The sequence below is a fragment of the Mesoplodon bidens genome, assembly GCF_964165515.1.
Source record: "Mesoplodon bidens genome assembly, chromosome: 11".
In the NCBI taxonomy this organism is placed as follows: Eukaryota; Metazoa; Chordata; class Mammalia; order Artiodactyla; family Ziphiidae; genus Mesoplodon; species Mesoplodon bidens.
This window is the reverse complement of record NC_138167.1, coordinates 21,869,616-21,887,816: the sequence shown is the minus strand read 5'-3', so window position 1 is coordinate 21,887,816 and position 18,201 is coordinate 21,869,616. Positions and strand designations below refer to the sequence as shown.

The window sequence follows — 18,201 nt, the reverse complement described above, 5'->3', positions numbered from 1 at the left end:
CCTCCCAGACCGGGGCACGAACCCACGTCCCCTGCATCGGCAGGCGGACTCTCAACCACTGCGCCACCAGGGAAGCCCCACAAGATGCTTTTGAAAGAAGGTATATGTGGAGAGGAGTCCAAGTTTGCTCCAGTGTCCAAATTTTGATACTCAATGTTTTCACCATTTTGTCTTAACAACAGCAGTACTGAAATAATGTCAGGGAACAGTTGGGAGCACAACTAGGATGAACAGGATTCTGATTGGCTCCCTCTGAGCTCAGCAGAAAGAGTATCATGATCAATGATCAGTGTCTCCCATGGGTCAGATGTGGTGGTACCTGGATACCTGGGGCACTTATATCACTCATTTCCATACTATTTTCAGGCATTTTCAATTTAAATTTGAGGCATTTTAGATTTCACTTCTGCCTGCCAATTGGTTTTGGCCTAGTAGGTGGGGTAGCTGTATATAAACCTGTACAACTATCTTAATTGTTTAAACACAATTGAAACTTAAAATATTTATTTTGTTTTTGATGTAATCTTTAAGTATAAAAGTTGGATACATTTACAAAATAGTCTTTCTTGAGTTTTGGATAATACCTATCTCAAAACTTGAAAATATAACCAAAAAACCTCACCAGCAGAAATATTATAAACATAGTTTTTATTCTTTTCTTACCTTCAAGGAAAAAGGCCTCATGCCACCAAAACACTTCTTTGAAACTCAGTAACTGAAGACAGAACTCGATAGCCTGGTGGTTATTTTTCCAGACAACTGAATAATTTATATTGCTTTAAAAAAATAACTAAGATCTCTTTTTATTATTTCAGACCTTTTTAAAACAGCAATATCTCCCTCACTTTTTTTCATAAAAATCTAAAATATCTCTAGTAGTCCTAAGTGTCTTGTACTTATATTTGTTCCAAGTGTTTGTTTCATTAAAAGTTTCCAGAAATAAGTGCACTTCTATAGAGAAAATAAAATTTAAATAAAGACAAGAGGAAATAATCCTGGTTGTAGCAAAATGGTTATTTTGAATGTTCTCAGTCTTAGCAATTCAAAGAGAGAGTGTGTTTGGTAGGCAGGGACCTACCTCTCTACTGATTAAAATCTCAATTTGTTTATTTGTAGATCATTGATAGATGGATAGCTGTTTCTCCTACCAGTAGATACTGATGGGTTGATTGTCTAAAGGTTTTCTATGATAAAACACCAAAAATAAATGTACTTAAAAATATTTTGAGATTTACAGATTTACACAAACATAACAGGCATTTAAAAAAACAGAAAAAGTATGTTATTATAGAAATAACTGAAATCCTATCTTGAGCCTTAGCAACCAAAGAAAGTTTTGAATATTCCACACTTGTTATTTTCCATTCAACTAATAGCTTATTAAATCATATATATATTCCATTCAGAAGAGGTTGACTTATAAGAAATTCCCTATTCTCAGATTGCAGTATGTTTCAATAAATTTAAAGATTTAAAGCTATGTTAATAAGAAAAGCATAAAAGAAAAATAACATAACTTGCTTTAATACAAAGGTTTTTTTAATAAAAAAAGTCAAAGTCTACATTAAATCAGGAAATCAATAAATCTGAATTATACAAGCTTTCTATATACTTAGAAAAACCAAGAACACAGTTTATAACAAAACTCTTTAATTCAAAATAGAGTCTAATTTAAAGAAAATGTCATTATGCTCAGTTGATTAGATAGGGTTTTGTCATTTAAATTAAATGGTTCACCTGAAATATGGGAAGTATATAACAGAGAAAATTCAATCTCAAGGGTACTTCGCAAATCATCTAGCTAATTTGCATCATGGATCAAATTCTTAGCTTCCAAAGGGCAGACACAGTCTTTAATTGCTTTTAGGTAGGCACTTAAGAAATGCTTTTGATGAGGAGGAAACCCCAAAAATTATGAGTCACTCTATTAACTCCAGGGGAAAATGAGACTCTAAACAAAGTAAATTTTCCCTAACTGCCCTTCCACTGCCAAGAAACCGTAACTATTCCCAAGTTCTTCCTATTAATACGAATGAAGGAGATGGAAACTAAAATGCTCTATTCTTATTCAATTAAAAGGTAAACTCAGCTCCTTTATATCAATCTCTCTAACTTGAATTAATGAATTTTTTTTATACTAGAAGAGTTACCATATTAGAGCCAGAGAATGTTGCAATTTCCCCATATCTTACGCATTCACTATCACACTCGCAAAACATCCTTTTTTAAAATGGGGGGCGGATTTGAGAAAAATCTCATAAAACTAAACATAAGTTAAAGATTTTTTAAAATTAGAGGCAGTTATAATTAGAAAAACCAGAGTTAGTCAGATTGAGATAACCCCAGGATTTTAATAGTTCTCTCTCCTAGATGAGAGATGATCCAAATAAGAAAAATGGAGATGAACTATTAGATGAACACATAATAAGTATCAAACAAATACTAGGAAAGAGTGGGGTGAGGGAAAGGGAAAGGAAGGAAAGGCAAGGAATGGGGAGGAAGGGAAGGGGAGAACAGGGCAGGAAAAAAGCCTAGAATGACCTTATTAAAACACTGTGGAGTTCCCCAGCAAGCAGCGACATTTATAAAATCTTTTGTAGATTTGCATAATGATCCTATGCAATTCTTTCCCACTAAGAAGAACATCCATACAAATAAATTATCATTTTAGATTCTGATCACAGATCATTTGTAATAGTGATAACTGTTGTATCTAAAAAAATCCCACCAGTTAACAGTTAAGATAAACATTAGGCCATTCTTGGATAAAGTATTACTTCTCCACTACTACTGATGAAACCAAAACCTCAGAAAGTCATTTTAAAATTAAAATGTTGAGCTAGAAAAGACTATTCCATTCTTAGGGAAATACCCAAAGAATTTGCTGCTGACATCATCACCCCTATTCTCTAATCACAACCCACCGGCCTTCATTTACTTCCTTAATTCCATTTACATTAGCCACAGTGATGTAGCTAAACATGAACAATATTGCCCTTGAATGAGCTGGCCTCTATCAAAGATCTGCAGACAGCATTCCCACAGGACAGTGAAATTCTCCTCAGTTGTGAACATCCACTCCGTTCAGGATCTTTGGTACATTTGGAGTATAAGATGATAATGGCACAATAATACAGGTACTATCAAAGGAAAAATGTTCATCAAAAGAAAGAAAAGTTAACCAGCCATGATATGTAACAACTTTCTAGAAAACCAAAGTAAATAGCTCTTTGTTCTCTACAAGTCCATTTACATGATCAGAAGTCTGACGTTTAAAAAAATAGTTTAATAAAAATACACTAGTTCTCTACAAGCAGCCCTCATGGTCATTTCTTAAATTCAACTCACCATAATCAAATTAAAATAATGCCATGTCCTCTTGTTAAAAAAGAAGTCCTCTTGTCACAAGAAAAGCAACTTTACATTTTATATAATACAGTACATCTCCCTATGAGTATACAGACTACGTATATAAAGGTCATCAGTATTTCTGAATGCAAAGTAAATATATTAGTGGAGTGCTTGAGTGAAGGTGTTAAAACTTCCTCCTTATTATAAACTTGTCACTCCCTACTGTGGAGTTTGTGCAATAATATGATGATAAATTCTATTTTTTAAATAACCAGTGTATTTCCTTTTTAAAATGTCTTAAAACCATTACAGAAATTGTCTTCATATATATTCTATACATGTCCAAACCAATAGGGCAAGTGTTCTAATGGCTTTTATTGATTATCTAGACCCATAAGGTCTGCAGTAAAACAACAATACTGCAGTGTTACCTACAGGTTAGCCTATGTTGCTTTAAATGACATATGTTGCTCCTGAATTGATTAGAGGTGTTACAGTACAAAGCCACAGCACACACAGGCAGAATGGACCTTAATACGCATGTAGGCAGTGCAGTTAGAAAGGGATGTACATTTCTTTTATTCCAGTACCTTCATATAATAAAGTTAACAAAAATAATAAAATATTAAAAAAAAAAAAAGCCAGCTGGCACTGCCAACCAATTCCTGTAGTAGTCTCAGAAATCCTAATCCTGTAGAATTTCCTCTTGTAGTCGGAAGCACCACCATCTTCGGGAGTATTTCAGTGTACTGTTATCTACGCCAAGCAAGCCTGGTGATGCAGCTACCTGAGTTCTCTTGGTTGTGAGCGAATGTGATCTTCATTCATAATTTCCCAGCTTTCATGTAGGTGGGGATAGAGCCACGCTGAGTCAACCCTTCAAACCTTTTATAGGTATAATTGAGAAAAACCCAGTCTTTGGATTTGTAGTCCGGTTCTGTGGTGTTTGGCACTAGGAAGATAGAAAAATTAACAAAGAGCAAAGGAATTTCATTAATGAAAATGTCATCATCTTCAGAGACTTTTAATAGTGTTAATTGTGTTGTAGATTGTCCTACCTGGTTGTAAAATATCAGATTCAGGAAAGTCATCAAAATTTGATGTATCATCAATGCTTTTGATTTCTATAGGGATTGCTGCTGGCCTTTCCCTGTAAAAAGGTATTGAGTAACCATGGTAAGTTTTCTTGAACTCAGTTTTCCAAAACATAATCCTGCCTGCAAATTCTGCATGCTGTTCTATAGATATTAGAATAGCCAAGGAAATTTATTATGGATTTGAAAATACCTGTAGATAAGTGGATTTCATAGACAAGTATAATTTTAAAATTAAAATATTATCATTTACTTGGAATTTTTATTTCTTTGTACCAAGACTTTCTCATGCTGTCTTTTTAAAGAGGAAAAATAAGAGTTAATGAAAGGGAAAGCAGAAAAGATTTTATTTAAAGAACTTTATCATTATATAAAGTACCCTAGATATTGTGGGGACTGGATCCTACCTAATTAATTCAGGAATAGAATTCTTCTAGTAGAGGATCCGTAAATCAAGTCATTTAGGAAAATAAGGGGCTCAAAGAGTGAAGGGACTACACATTTGTGATGAAATCTGAATCCAAAAACTTCTCAGTCATGTAAATGTTAAGGGAATCAGGGACATTAGGTTAAAAAAATACTAAGTCATGAAAATGCCTTTTTATCATGCTAAAAATAGTTAAAAATTTATCAATTTTTATTGCTTCTAGTTTTTTAACAAGTACTTATTGGATCTATTAGGTGACAAGTTTACAGAATTATGTAAGAGCATGTATATATTTTCCCCAGAATTTTCTAACCTATTTATACTTAATGTACAAACTTAATAAATTTACATTAGTTTAGTGTAAAGAAGCATAGACCCTGGTGCCCTGAGATCTAATCTCTTGTCATTACTTAGCAGGATGACCTTAGGTACTGCGACTGTTCCCTAATATAAAACCAGGAGGGCTTCCCTGGTGGCGCAGTGGTTGAGAGTCCGCCTGCCGATGCAGGGGACACGGGTTTGTGCCCCAGTCCGGGAGGATCGCACATGCCGCGGGGTGGCTGGGCCCGTGAGCCATGGCCGCTGGGCCTGCGCCTCCGGGGCCTGTGCTCCGCAACGGGAGAGGCCACAGCAGTGAGAGGCCCGCGTACCGCAAAAAAAACAAAAAAAACAAAAAAACAGGAGACTGGACTGGTAGTCTCTAAGCATCCTTCCAACTGTAACAGGGGGGAATCATAGTTCGGCTCAATGAGATGATGTATAGACAGTATAATACAGTGTAGCGGGTAAGAGTCAGGACTCTAGAATCAAACTGCCTGGGTCTAGTTCTAGTTAGCAGTTCTAGCTAGATCATTCACTAGCTGAGGCACTGCAGGCAAATTACTTCTCTGTGACAGGTTTATTATGAGGATAAGATAAGAAATGCACATAAAGCACTTAGAACAGTGCTGGACATACAATAAATGATCCCCCCAAATTGACTATAATCAGGTAGAGTGCCTAGCATATCATAGAAGCTCCAGTGAAGGGACACATAGGCTGTCTTGAAAGTGAAAAGGGGCTGGCTAGGCAGGGCAAGGGCAGGGGCAGGGAGATGAAGAGCATTTTTGTCAGAATGAAGAGCAAATGACAAAACCCTGGGGTGGGAGAAGTGGGAAAGACCATACAAGATGCAGCTTGTACAGATGAGGCAAGAGCCACATCCTACAATCCTAAAAAGCAGTGAAGGATCCTTAGTTTTATTCTAAGTGCAAAGAGAAGGAAGAAAACGGCACGATCAGACTTGTTTCTAAACTGTTGCTGTCTGAGGAATACATCACAGCCACTGAAGGTGGTTTGGCCACAGACTGAATAAAGGCCAATGCTCACAACGAACAACTGTAAGCAAATTCTTAAAAGTTACTTGCATTATTTAACTTTTCCCACAATGTTTAAAAGAGGGACTGTATATTCTTACAAATTAATGAAGGAGACACAGTATGGTATATTAATTAGAGGACAAAAATGAGGGGTTATAGAGTCAAATGTAATTATATCTTTGTTGTGCAAACAGTCTTCGTCATGTAACTCTGAATATCAAAATCTAAACAGGGGCACAATATGTGCTTCTTCCTTAAAGTGGACATTAGATAAAATGAGTCATTTAGCTATAGCCACTATAGTCTCACTCATTTATATAATCCAGAGAACACTGATTTATCACATTATCACAGTGCTACTTCTTGTATTTAATCTAGCAGAATCAAAGAAAAATTAATCACCACATCTAGTAAAAAAGTTTTTACTCAGACCTCTCCCACTCAAAGCCTATAAACATACCTGATGTGCCCCCAATCTACACCTTCAAAAAAAGGATGACTTTTTATTTCTTCTACTCCACTATTCCCAATTCTATTTTCAGAATCAATACAAAACCTGGAAAATGGAGACACAGAAATGATCATATGCAGATTACATCTAAAGTAGTCTATTTGCATGATTTCAAACATTTCATCGTTTTTTCTGTTTACAGAAGTTAACTCTATTGTGGGAGACGGAAAAAAATAGAAATCATCTATAATTGCACTACTCAGACATAACTACTATAAACACTGAAGCCATTTCCTTCTAGTCTTTTAATATAATTTTTAAAATATTGTGTTGATAAGTAGTTACCATTTTAGGACTATTTTTTCCACTTAGAACATTTCTCAAAGTCATTAAATATTTTTCTATAACTTCATTTTCTAAAATTTACACATGGAAACACTACAATTCATTTAGCCAGTTCACTATTGTTGAACATTTAGAAGGTTTTCAATTTTTCATTACTAAAAACAATATCAAGATAACATAGTGTACCTAAATCTTTACACACATCTGATTATCTGCATATGCAAAATTCCTAGAAGTAGAATTGCTGGGTCAAAGGTCATAGACAGTTGAAGGTTTTGTATAATATGCTGCCAACTGGCTGTTCCCATGGGTTGCCCAATTTATATCCCTTCCAGCCATTTACAACAGAGCCTAAACACTTCATCTTAGTTGAGAAACAGAATGGAATCTTGTGCTTAGAAAAGGTTTCATATAGAGACTTTTGTGATATGAACTGCTACTAAGAATTTATTTTCCCTTTCTCTTTAGGGGATAGGGATAAGGTCATTGTATTTTAACAGGAGTGACCTTTGAAATAATACAAGGCCTCTTTCCCCTTCTTAACTCTGACTTTTTTTCCTGCATAATTCCTTTTAAGAGTCTACATTTGTAAAAAACACCTTTTCTTCACTGATGCCTTTGACTGTATAGATCAGTGATAGTCTTTTTCCTCCCACAAAGCTGAAATAGGCAATTTAGTCTTTTAGGTCCCTGTGAAGTTTTAAGATACCACAAACTCTTCTAGGGATTTAACTACTAACCTAAGAATTAAGTCCTTGGCTTTTTCAGATATAGGCACCTCTGGAGGAAATACCAGAGTTTCTTTCCAGTTCATCACTTTCCTATATGTTTCTTGAGGTGTTTCAGAGCAGAAAGGTGGATATCCTACGTATCAGAGAAAACAAGTTTCATGAGCTTTTATGATCAAATATGCTACACCTATTATATGTGTGTCACAAAAAACAAAATAGCCCTGGGTGCTCCTCTTAACGATAAAAAATACCACCATTCAGCCATTTATAATAAAATTGCTAATAAAGTCAATAAAATAAAGGATTTAAAGCATGGCCCCTCTTTTACCTAAAAGGCCATGCAGACACAATTTTGATACATGGGAGTTCCAGTTAAATGCCCCCTTCCTGACAGAGGATCCCTGGAGAGCTCACTGATATTTATCAGTGTGTATTTAACATTGGCGGATGTCAGAAATCAGTTTAAAGAGTTCAGATATTTCAGCCCATAATATCTACAATATGTTCATCAGTGGCATTCAAGGAAATTTATATGGTCTGTACATAAATGAATGATAAAACATACCTATTAGCATTTCATACATAATTACTCCCAAAGACCACCAGTCACACAATTTGTTGTACCCAGTCTGCATGAACACTTCTGGAGCAATGTAATCTGGTGTCCCCACTGTGGAATATGCCTGCAAGGGAACAGCTTGTCAAATCAATGTTCTCAATGTTTTTTTTTTTTTAAAGATCCAAGTATGGCTCACTACTGGAAAAACCAATATATACAGAAGTTAATATTTCATTTAATACTTGTTTTGCATGTTTATCATGTATAAGGCTTGGTGATAGGCACTGAGTCAGATAATTTGTTATTTAAGACATGATTTCTGTCCCGCAAAGAGCTCAACAACGTTATTTATGTATTTAGCCCTAAATCCATTCCAAAAAGAATAAAAAGCTTGTGCCCAGTAGGCCTGGCTTCCCCACTCACTAGTAATGTGCTCTCAGGCAAGTTATTCAACCTTTCTGAGCCTCAGCTTCTGCTCACATAAAATTGGAGTAATAATACCTGCCCTAACAGAGTGGATACGAGGATGAAACAAGCAAAGGAATGTGTTTGTAAACTACAGCCTACTATATAAACGTCAGGTATTTTCATTATAAACTCATTTCCAGGGCACTGCTTATCCATTAGAAAGCAATGCAGTTTTTCATTCTTAATTCATGTAAAATCTTACAAAAACTTTCTTTAAGGCAATGATTTTCAACTACAGGTAGTACTCTAAGGGCCACCTGAAAATGTGGAAAATGTGTGACAGAAGATTTTGACATTTCAATGACCTGGGGGAAGACATGATTGGCATAGAGTGGGCAGGGGATACAGGTTCTAAAGGAATTTCCTGCCCCAAATACCAAGAGTCCCTTCTGTTTCTTCACTGGGAAACACTGATGTAAGTCATGATGATGGTCACGAGAATAATAAAACCTGCACATGAGTAATCAGTGTGAATATTCTGTAATCAGGGGGTACAGAATTCCCACCATAGCTTTAGGCAGTATTCATTTTTCCCTTTATAAGTAGGAAATACTACAATTTTTTTCTCAATTGTAAAATCTGATCTAAAAGTGACACGTTTAAAAGTAGAAGGAAGATTCTGTCATTAATGCATAGGTCAAAACATTTTTAAAAAACTTGTAAAAACACCAAAATGTTTTACAAGCACAAAAAGTTTACTTGGGCTAATGAGAGAATGAGCTCAATAATGCAAAGGTCATTTTATTTGCTTTGAGAGGGTATCAGACTCTTGCCTTTCAGTCTATTTACCTTCCTGAGGGACTCCTGAATGAGTTTCTCTTCATCACTTTGTTGAATTTAACAAATATTTACAGAGTGTCGATATGTACCAGGCGTTGTACAAGAAGTTATGAAATTAAAGTCAAAAGGCACATTCCTAACCTTGACAATGTTCATGGACCTAGTTAAGAGGATAAAGGGAAAGAGGAAAAGGGGCAAATGATTCTAATATTTGCTGAGTAATGGAGGAGAAATAGTGTGGGGTTAAAAATAGACAGTGTTGTTCCACATTAAAGCAGTCAGTTTATGTGCAGTAAAGTCTGCTTTCCAATTTTATTTTATCTATTTTATTGTAACACTGCTAACATGCCAGACTTTCTGTTTACTTTGTCTATGAAGTTCTTAGAAGCACACAATAACCTTACTTATGCTGATTGACATTTGTTGCATCAGGACAGGTAGGGAAAGCGGAAACATGAAAATCATACGGCATTTACTACAATTTACACTCATCTCGGTGAGTTTTATAGAAAATGTCAGTACTCGTAAACAGACAGATTAACTAATTATAGATATGCTTGATAAAATATTCTGAAGTGAAATCATAAAGTAAAAATCAGCATTTTCCTTTACAGGGAGGGAAGTGTTACAGAGAAACTAAGAAAACTCTATGATCCTGGAACAAGCTCTATCATTGCTATGAAGTAAGAACTAATCGTTGTGAAGCTCCGAAGTACCAAGCAAATACCAAATGAGATTTTAGGACCAGGGCACAAAATTCCTTCTTCAACTCACCAGTTGTCTCCTGTTCTTCTTCCATGTTTCTGCTTTCCTCTTTGAGTTCATGTTCTGGAATGCTAATTCAACAAGACAGAATTGTAATTACAAGGGAAAAGCTCTTACCAGAAAAATTCACACATATCCATTGAAAATACATTGGTTTAAGGGGTGAGGAGAAGGAGAGAAGCTTCTGTTCTCAACAGTCCTGGATTAAACCAGCTGTACTACTTTAACCCCCCAAAAATCAAACTTACAGAAGTCACTTGGTGGGTTGTGTGTAAGATTTCTGTAGAATTCAGTCCTATGAGCCTTCTTTAATCCCGTGCACAAACCAAAATCAGATAATTTTACATGACCCTAAGGAAAAAAAGAAAGACAAAACCTAGTAAAATCAATAGATTTTATTAACTTAGAGACAAAAGCCTCATTAAAAACTCTTCTAAATGCAATCATAAAAATTCTTAGCTTAGAATTCATACAGGTGAAATGTAAAATTATCAATATTTGATGATGATGATTTTAAGGAGTAGAAAACGGAAGATGATAAAAAGACAGCCAGTTCTCCCTTGATGTCATTTCACTTCACGGCTCTCTCCTACCGTATCAGTCTATGAAATAATGTAGGTTAGCAATAATATAAATTGCAGTTGCCCATTTCCAATCACAAAATCACCTCTATTACTTCATAAAATAATCAGCAACCTAATAATTCACTTTATTCACATGCCTTGGCATCCAATAAAAGGTTGTCTGGTTTAATATCCCGATGGATGAAACCCAACTGGTGGATCGCATCTATTGCCAGAACAGTCTCTGAAATGTAGAACTGTGTTTCCTCTTCCGTCAAAGTATCTTTCTTCATGAGCAATGTCATCATGTCACCTAATTAAATGAGAGTAAGTACCATGTGTTAGAAATGCCTCAAAAAGGGGAATGCCTTATAAAAGATTTCTTTGTAATATACAACATATGCCTGATTTTTGCACTTTATGATCTACCCAGTGTACCTCCTACCATCTCTAGGGGCCGATAAAAAAAGTGTCACTGCATAAGGAAAAGTTTCATGACATTTAATGGTTTTAAGGTAGAAAGTATGTGAAATCAAATCAGAGCAGAGGTGATAAAGAAGTAATATCTACCACTCAACATCCAGAATAAGTGGCTGAGGAAAATATGTCAAAATGTGAGAAAGAATCAGTGTAAGCACACCTGGAAATGGGATCTATTCTTTCAAATTCAGGTTTCAAAAACACTCAGTACTCTCTGGGCCAACAAAAATAAGTCATCATCCCACCAAAAGGGTCACTTCTAGACATTTTTTTGTTTTCAAGAAATTGTGCTCTTTTACAAGGGGCAAAGAATAAACACTGGTGAATTTACAACTCAGAATTGACAACTGTTGGTATTTTTTCATGATGCTTCAAGTCTTAAAAAAAAAACCACCATGCAGATTCTTTGTCCTCCATTCCCATTCTATTCCACTTTCCCTTTTTGCTGAGTAGCCATTATCACGGATTTGGTTTGGTGTGCATTACTCCAGCTTATTTTTGAAGTATGTTTTCATATACATATATATTAATCTATGAATTTACCGTCTTTTGTATGTTTTTAAAAATTACGTAAGTAATATCAACTGTACATAATTCCACAGCTTGCCTTATTATTCTACTTTGTTTCTGAGATCCTACTGTTGAAATAGATAGAGCTCCTGACTTTTCACTACTGTAAAACATTTCATCACACAATTATGCCACATTTTATTTATCCATTCTTCTACTGATGGACATTCATCTTGTGTCTAGTTTTTCACTACTACGACACTGCTGCAATGAGCATCCTTTTACAGGCCTCTTGCGCACGTGCATTTTCAACTTTACTGGTATCTCTGAACTGCTCTCTGTAAGGGTTAGAGATTCCTTCGAACAGATGAGAGGCCCATTTCCCCCAGCCCCATCAGACTTTCAGTGTTTTTACTAATCAGATGAGTGTGAAATGGAATCTCATTCTTGTTTTAATTTGCATTTCCCTGAATATGGGTGAAGTTGAACATTTTCCTATATATTTGTAGACTAACCAGAGTTTTCTTCTGCACACTGCCTACCATTTGCCCACTGGGTTGTTTGTCTTCTTCTTTAGTGACTTGTTCTTAACTCCAGACTTGTAAAGATCTAAATAATTATATACAGTAAACACAGAATGATAATATTTAAAATGTGCCAACTTTATCATTTCTTCAAAATAATCTGATTTGTGGTCCAAATTAGCATTATTATGGGAGGAACTATTAGAAAGTCATGACTGACTGTGTAAAACCTCAGAGCTAGGGATATAAAAGTAAACCTACTCAATAAAATTATAAGTACATATAACAATGTGCTTGTGTCAGTCTGTCATTGCTATTGTTTGCTTTTACCTCCAGGGAGAAATTCCATGATTAGATAAAGGTTCCTCTTATCTTGAAAACTGTAAAACATCTTCACCACCCAGGCACCATCTGCTTCTACTAAAATATCTCTTTCTGCTCGGATATGGGCCACCTGGAAGAATGTATTTTGAAAAAATAATTGTAACACATTATACATCTTCCAAGCTTACTTCTTAACAATGATCATATTCTCAGTAAATTTGGAGAAGCTCAGGAAATAGTTTATTTATTTATTTATTTATTGCAGTACGCAGGCCTCTCACTGTCGTGGCCTCTCCCATTGCGGAGCACAGGCTCCGGATGCGCAGGCTCAGCGGCCATGGCTCACGGGCCTAGCCGCTCCACAGCATGTGGGATCTTCCCAGACCGGGGCACGAACCCACATCCCCTGCATCGGCAGGCGGACTGTCAACCACTGCGCCACCAGGGAAGCCCGGAAAGTTTATTTTAGCTGATATCTTTAGGCCTGAAAAGGTGGGATCACAAGGGGAAGCTGAAGTAGAAAAATGATTAGTCTAAAATTTTTCTAACCAGAATCTCCACCTAGCCAAGGATCTTGGCTTTGTCATGTAAATTTAGGGTCTGACTTTTAAAAGTTAAAAGTAGTAAGCAATGCCCTATAGATGGGTATGACAAAGTCTGGGTCCTTAGCAAACTATTTTTAACTCTTACTAGTCCAAAAAGGGGACTGACTTGGTCTTTAACCATTAGGTTGTTTTTTTAAGAAGGAGAAACATTTATAATAATTTTATATCATTTTGTTATAATGAACTTTTATAATATTTATAAACATCTACAGCAAATTATTATATAACTTTTTGGGATTTTGCTACTTACTTTTGTCACATAATTTTGACACATAATTACTAGAGCTACTATTACATGAACAATAGACTGAAAAATTTTATAAACTGAGTGATTTGTGGGGTTGGTATAATCAACTTTCAGATGCTTTTCCACTGATACAGTTATACATTCTTCAAAGATTAATTAACGATAGGATTTGATTTTATGCGTTTGCTATTTTCATTGTGCATCATTATGAACTCTGACCTAAAGCACACAAGAACACAGATTTTGTAAACCTTTTCATGACAACAAAATATGATCTGCTTAAATTATCTGGGATTATTGTATTATGATCTGATACAGTAAATGCTCTGAGATCAAAATCAAAGCACACGAATAAACGTTAAAAACTAAAAACTTGTTTTCTGGCATCAAAAACCTTAAAATCTCTCTGGACCTGTTTCATAAAGTGAAAAATGATACCAAAATTCTTACCTATTACCTTTTACAAAGCATTTTAAGATGGTAAAGGAAAAACAAACTTTTGGTGTTGCCTCTGTGGTTGTCAGGATAAACTTGGCTTGATTATTTTTAAGTATCTTAAAGCCAGATTACAGGCTATGTTTTCAAAAACGAGCCTATGTTTCTAAAGTATAGCAAGTATCATGCACAGTAATCCAGTACCACAATAGTGGGGAGACAAGTTGCTACTTAACTTTGCAGAGTGGTTAGCATTCAAGTAAATGTGATAAAAACTTAAAATAATGACATATTAGAATTGAGTGGGGAAAAGGTTTTCTAAAATGAAATTCAATGATGACAAAAGCAGATTAATTTATATAGGGGAAAAAACAGCCCCAAAGTGCAAAACAGACTTGATGTTGGACTCCAGCGAGATTCTCCTGCAAAATATTCTAGACCAGGGCCGTCCAATAGAAATAAATGTAAGCCACGTACATCATTTTAAGTTTTCTAGTAGCCACACAAAAAATAAAAAGAAATGGGTGAAATTATTTTTAACAATATAGTTTCTGTAACACCCATATATCCAAAATGTTGTAATTTCAGTATATAATCAATATAAACATTGAGATATTTTATACTTTTTTTTTTTTTTTGCACCAAATCTTCAAAATTTGCTGAGCATTTTCCATTCACAGCACATCTCAATTCAGACTAGTACACTGAAGTGCCCAGTAGCCACACGTGGCCAGTAACTAAAGACTAGAGCTGGAACTAACTGCTGCCTTTTGTTCTTCCTCTAAAACCCGACCCAGGACTAATCCCATATGGCTTGGTTGGAAGATTCCTGTTTATGTCCTCATCTCTGAGGATCAACATCTTGACACAGACATGTATTCCCATGATGGTCTGCAACTCTCTAACACAGCTCAGTATCTCGACCTTCCTTGGCTTCTGAACCGCTTCCCCCTGGAATCAGCCTGTGTTCAGCAGAACCCCTGGCACCTCATCTCTGGATGGCTCCCGTCACCTTCTCATCCTAACTGAAATCGGGCTGTCCACGGAGAGGCCCGTCTTCCTGCACAGTGAGTTGTCAGGAATGCCCTGCTTTCTCTCTCGTGGTTCTTGGTTTCCTGCTCATCCTCAGCTGCTTCTGAACCACTGTGACACCTTCCTCATCCCCAGCTCCTCTGAGGGCATGCTGTCAGGCGCCGTCAGCGGTCATCCTTCCTCCTGGTCAACCCCCCCAAGTCATTCATGACTTCAGCTCATGGCTCACCAGCTTCCTTTCCATCCTTTCGAGTCATGCGTGAATTTCAAGATCCGTAACGACGAACCACCAAATACCCCGTCGGCACAGCTCCTGCATTCTTCCTCACCTCCAGTGATCTTTTCCTCCACTGCGCCTCAGCCAGCCATGGTAATCTTCTTGTCCTTCTCATAACCAATAACTGCCCTCCCTCTAAAATCTCCATTTGAAGGACCTCTGTTTCTGATCCCCACCTTTTATCCTCCCAGGTGTCTTATTCTTGTACTTCAATCTCCACTCCATGGACCCTACACCATTTTTTCTCTGTTACTCTCCTCAGAACCTCATTTCTTTCTCTACCCGGCCTTGGTTCCATCATTACAATCACTCTTTTGCAAACAGCTTCAACTCCCTTGTCCTCTCCCTCTGTTGTATTTGCCTGGCAAAATACCAACCCTAGTTAGGCCTGTACCAGAGCAACTAAGTATTACCAGAGAAAAATCACCCAACCATACCAAGTGGTTTCACTTTACGTTCATGATTGAAAATCTCAAGGGACATTCAACTGCAAGTCTGCTTTCCCACACTTCAAGTCAATAGTTGTGACTGTTCCACAACTTCTCTCTGCTTACACCTCCAGCAAGCTACCTACCCCTCCTTTCCTCCTGATGGCCTTCCTTATTTGCACTCAGGAGGAACCTGGCACTTTACACGCCAGATCACCCACCCTGCGTTTGTTCCTACTTTCTCTGCTTTTCCTCCCTGTCCGAATGTCCCAGCTCCTATCAAAGATCAACTTCTCTGTCTCCTGTGTACTCCTGTAATTATCTGCCTTCTCTCTCCTGCATCTTCAATTTTTCTCTCTCTAATGGACTCTTCCAATCAGCAGTGCCTTAACAACAACAACAAAAAAAACAACATTCTTTACCAAACTGTTCTTTATTCTGCTTTACGTGAAAGACTTATCTATACTCACGTTCTCCACTTCTTGCTTCCCATTTTCTTTCCCACTGTTCCACTTAGGCACTCCAATCCACTGGAGCTGTCCTTCCCAAGTTATTCAGAATCTCCAACAGTGACACCCAGTGGCCTGTCTTCCTCCTGCCCCCTCTCTTAGCAGCATTCAACATACTTGACCATTCACCTTCTCCTTTGAATGCTTTCTTCTGCTGGCTCCCGTAACACCATGTTTTCCTAGCGGTCTCCCTTAGCTGAGCAGATGTTCCCTCTTGGTCTCCTTTCCTGGATTCTCCTCTGCCTAGTGTTCCCTAAGGGCTTGGATCCAGGCCCTCTATTCTTCGCTATATTTGTTCCCTAGGCAATTTTATCTGTCCCATTACTTTAAATACTGTCAATCTATTGATTACTTCTAAATTATATTTCTTTTTTAAAATTTTATTTATTTATTTATTTATTTATTTTTGGCTGTGTTGGGTCTTTGTTGCTGCGCGCGGGCTTTCTCTAGTTGCGGTGAGCGGGGGCTACTCTTCGTTGCAGTGCGCGAGCTTCTCGCTGCGGTGGCTTCTCTTGTTGCGGAGCATGGACTCTAGGTGCACGGGCTTCAGTAGTTGTGGCTCATGGGCTCTAGAGCACAGGCTCAGTAGTTGTGGCGCTCGGGCTTAGTTGCTCCATGGCATGTGGGATTTTCCTGGACCAGGGCTCAAACCCACGTCCCCTGCATTGGCAGGTGGATTCTTAACCACTGTGCCACCGGGGAAGTCCCTAAATTATATTTCTAGTCAAACTTCTCCCCATATTCTAGCCAACTGTCAACATAATTATCTCTACTTGTATATCCAACAGGGAGCTCAAACTTAGTAAGCCACAAAGAGAACACTTCATTCCCGGTGTCACCAAACCTGTTCCTTCCTCAGTCTTTCCTACATTAGAAACTGACACCATCAGGCATCCCACAGTAAAACTCTAGGTATTATCCTTGATTCTTCCCTCCCTTTTCACTACCCTTACCTCTCCTCTCACCCCCCCAACATAGAGTACGTCACAGAAAATCCTGCTGGCTCTTCCATGGAAACATATACTTAATCTGTTTGACTTTTTTCCTCTTTGCTGTTGTGTAAGCCACAGTCACATCCTGGCTGGAATCGCTACACAGTCTCTCAAGTGTTCTCCCTGCTTCAACTCTTGTTTGTCCTTCCAGCAAGCAAAGGGACTGATTCATCTTTGTAAAACGTCCATCAGACATGACGCTTCTCTGTTTAAGCAAAACATGTCTTCCCACTGCATTTGGAGTAAGACCCACACGGCCTGCAAAGCTCTGTGGGATCTGGTCCCTGCCGCCCTCTCCCCCTTCACCTCCAACCACTCTTCCCCTCACTGAATTCAGCCACCGTGGCTTCTTGCCGTCTCTGAGCAGGCCAAGATTATTCCTGCCTCAGGGCCTCTGCATTTGCTCCCTGGATCTTTGTTCTACCAGATCGTTAGATCTCATACTTTTTTTTTTTTTTTTTTTTCTGTACGCGGGCCTCTCACTGTTGTGGCTTCTCCCACTGCGGAGAACAGGCTCCGGACACACAGGCTCAGCGGCCATGGCTCATGGGCCCAGCCGCTCCACGGCATGTGGGATCTTCCCGGACCAGGGCACGAACCCGTGTCCCCTGCATCGGCAGGCAGACTCTCAACCACTGCGCCACCAGGGAAGCCCTTAGATCTCATACTTTCTAATTATTCAGTCTCTCATCAATATTCCCTTCTCAGAGAACCTCCCCTCATCTCATTCTTCCTCCTAAAGCCAGGTCACCTGCATCACTTTATCCTTTTGTAAAATCTGTCTTCATACTACTCATCAGAAATGACTATTTCAAATAGCTGTCTGCCCATTTTCCCCACGACTGTCAGCGAACAAGAATCAGGTTTCTCCTGTTAATCACTGTACTCCCAGAACATAGAATAGTATTTGACACATCATAGGCACGTAATAAATACTTGTTGAATA

At 37.7% G+C, this 18,201-nt stretch overlaps 1 protein-coding gene across 5 annotated transcripts in view; it reads right to left on the bottom strand.

The window, feature by feature from the left end:
* Positions 1-1,521: 1,521 nt before the first annotated feature.
* The window catches only part of STK38L (serine/threonine kinase 38 like), an 80,932-nt gene continuing 64,252 nt past the window's right edge, over positions 1,522-18,201 (bottom strand). For all 5 annotated transcript variants that reach the window (XM_081248538.1, XM_081248539.1, XM_081248540.1 and 2 more), the window contains 9 exons: positions 12,737-12,860; positions 11,051-11,205; positions 10,578-10,680; positions 10,339-10,400; positions 8,323-8,440; positions 7,767-7,890; positions 6,691-6,786; positions 4,410-4,501; positions 1,522-4,303 (listed from right to left, as the gene is read on the bottom strand). In XM_081248538.1, coding sequence (XP_081104664.1) covers positions 4,176-4,303; positions 4,410-4,501; positions 6,691-6,786; positions 7,767-7,890; positions 8,323-8,440; positions 10,339-10,400; positions 10,578-10,680; positions 11,051-11,205; positions 12,737-12,860 — 1,002 coding nt within the window. In that variant the 3' untranslated portion in view covers positions 1,522-4,175. The remainder of the gene's footprint in view (positions 4,304-4,409; positions 4,502-6,690; positions 6,787-7,766; positions 7,891-8,322; positions 8,441-10,338; positions 10,401-10,577; positions 10,681-11,050; positions 11,206-12,736; positions 12,861-18,201) is intronic.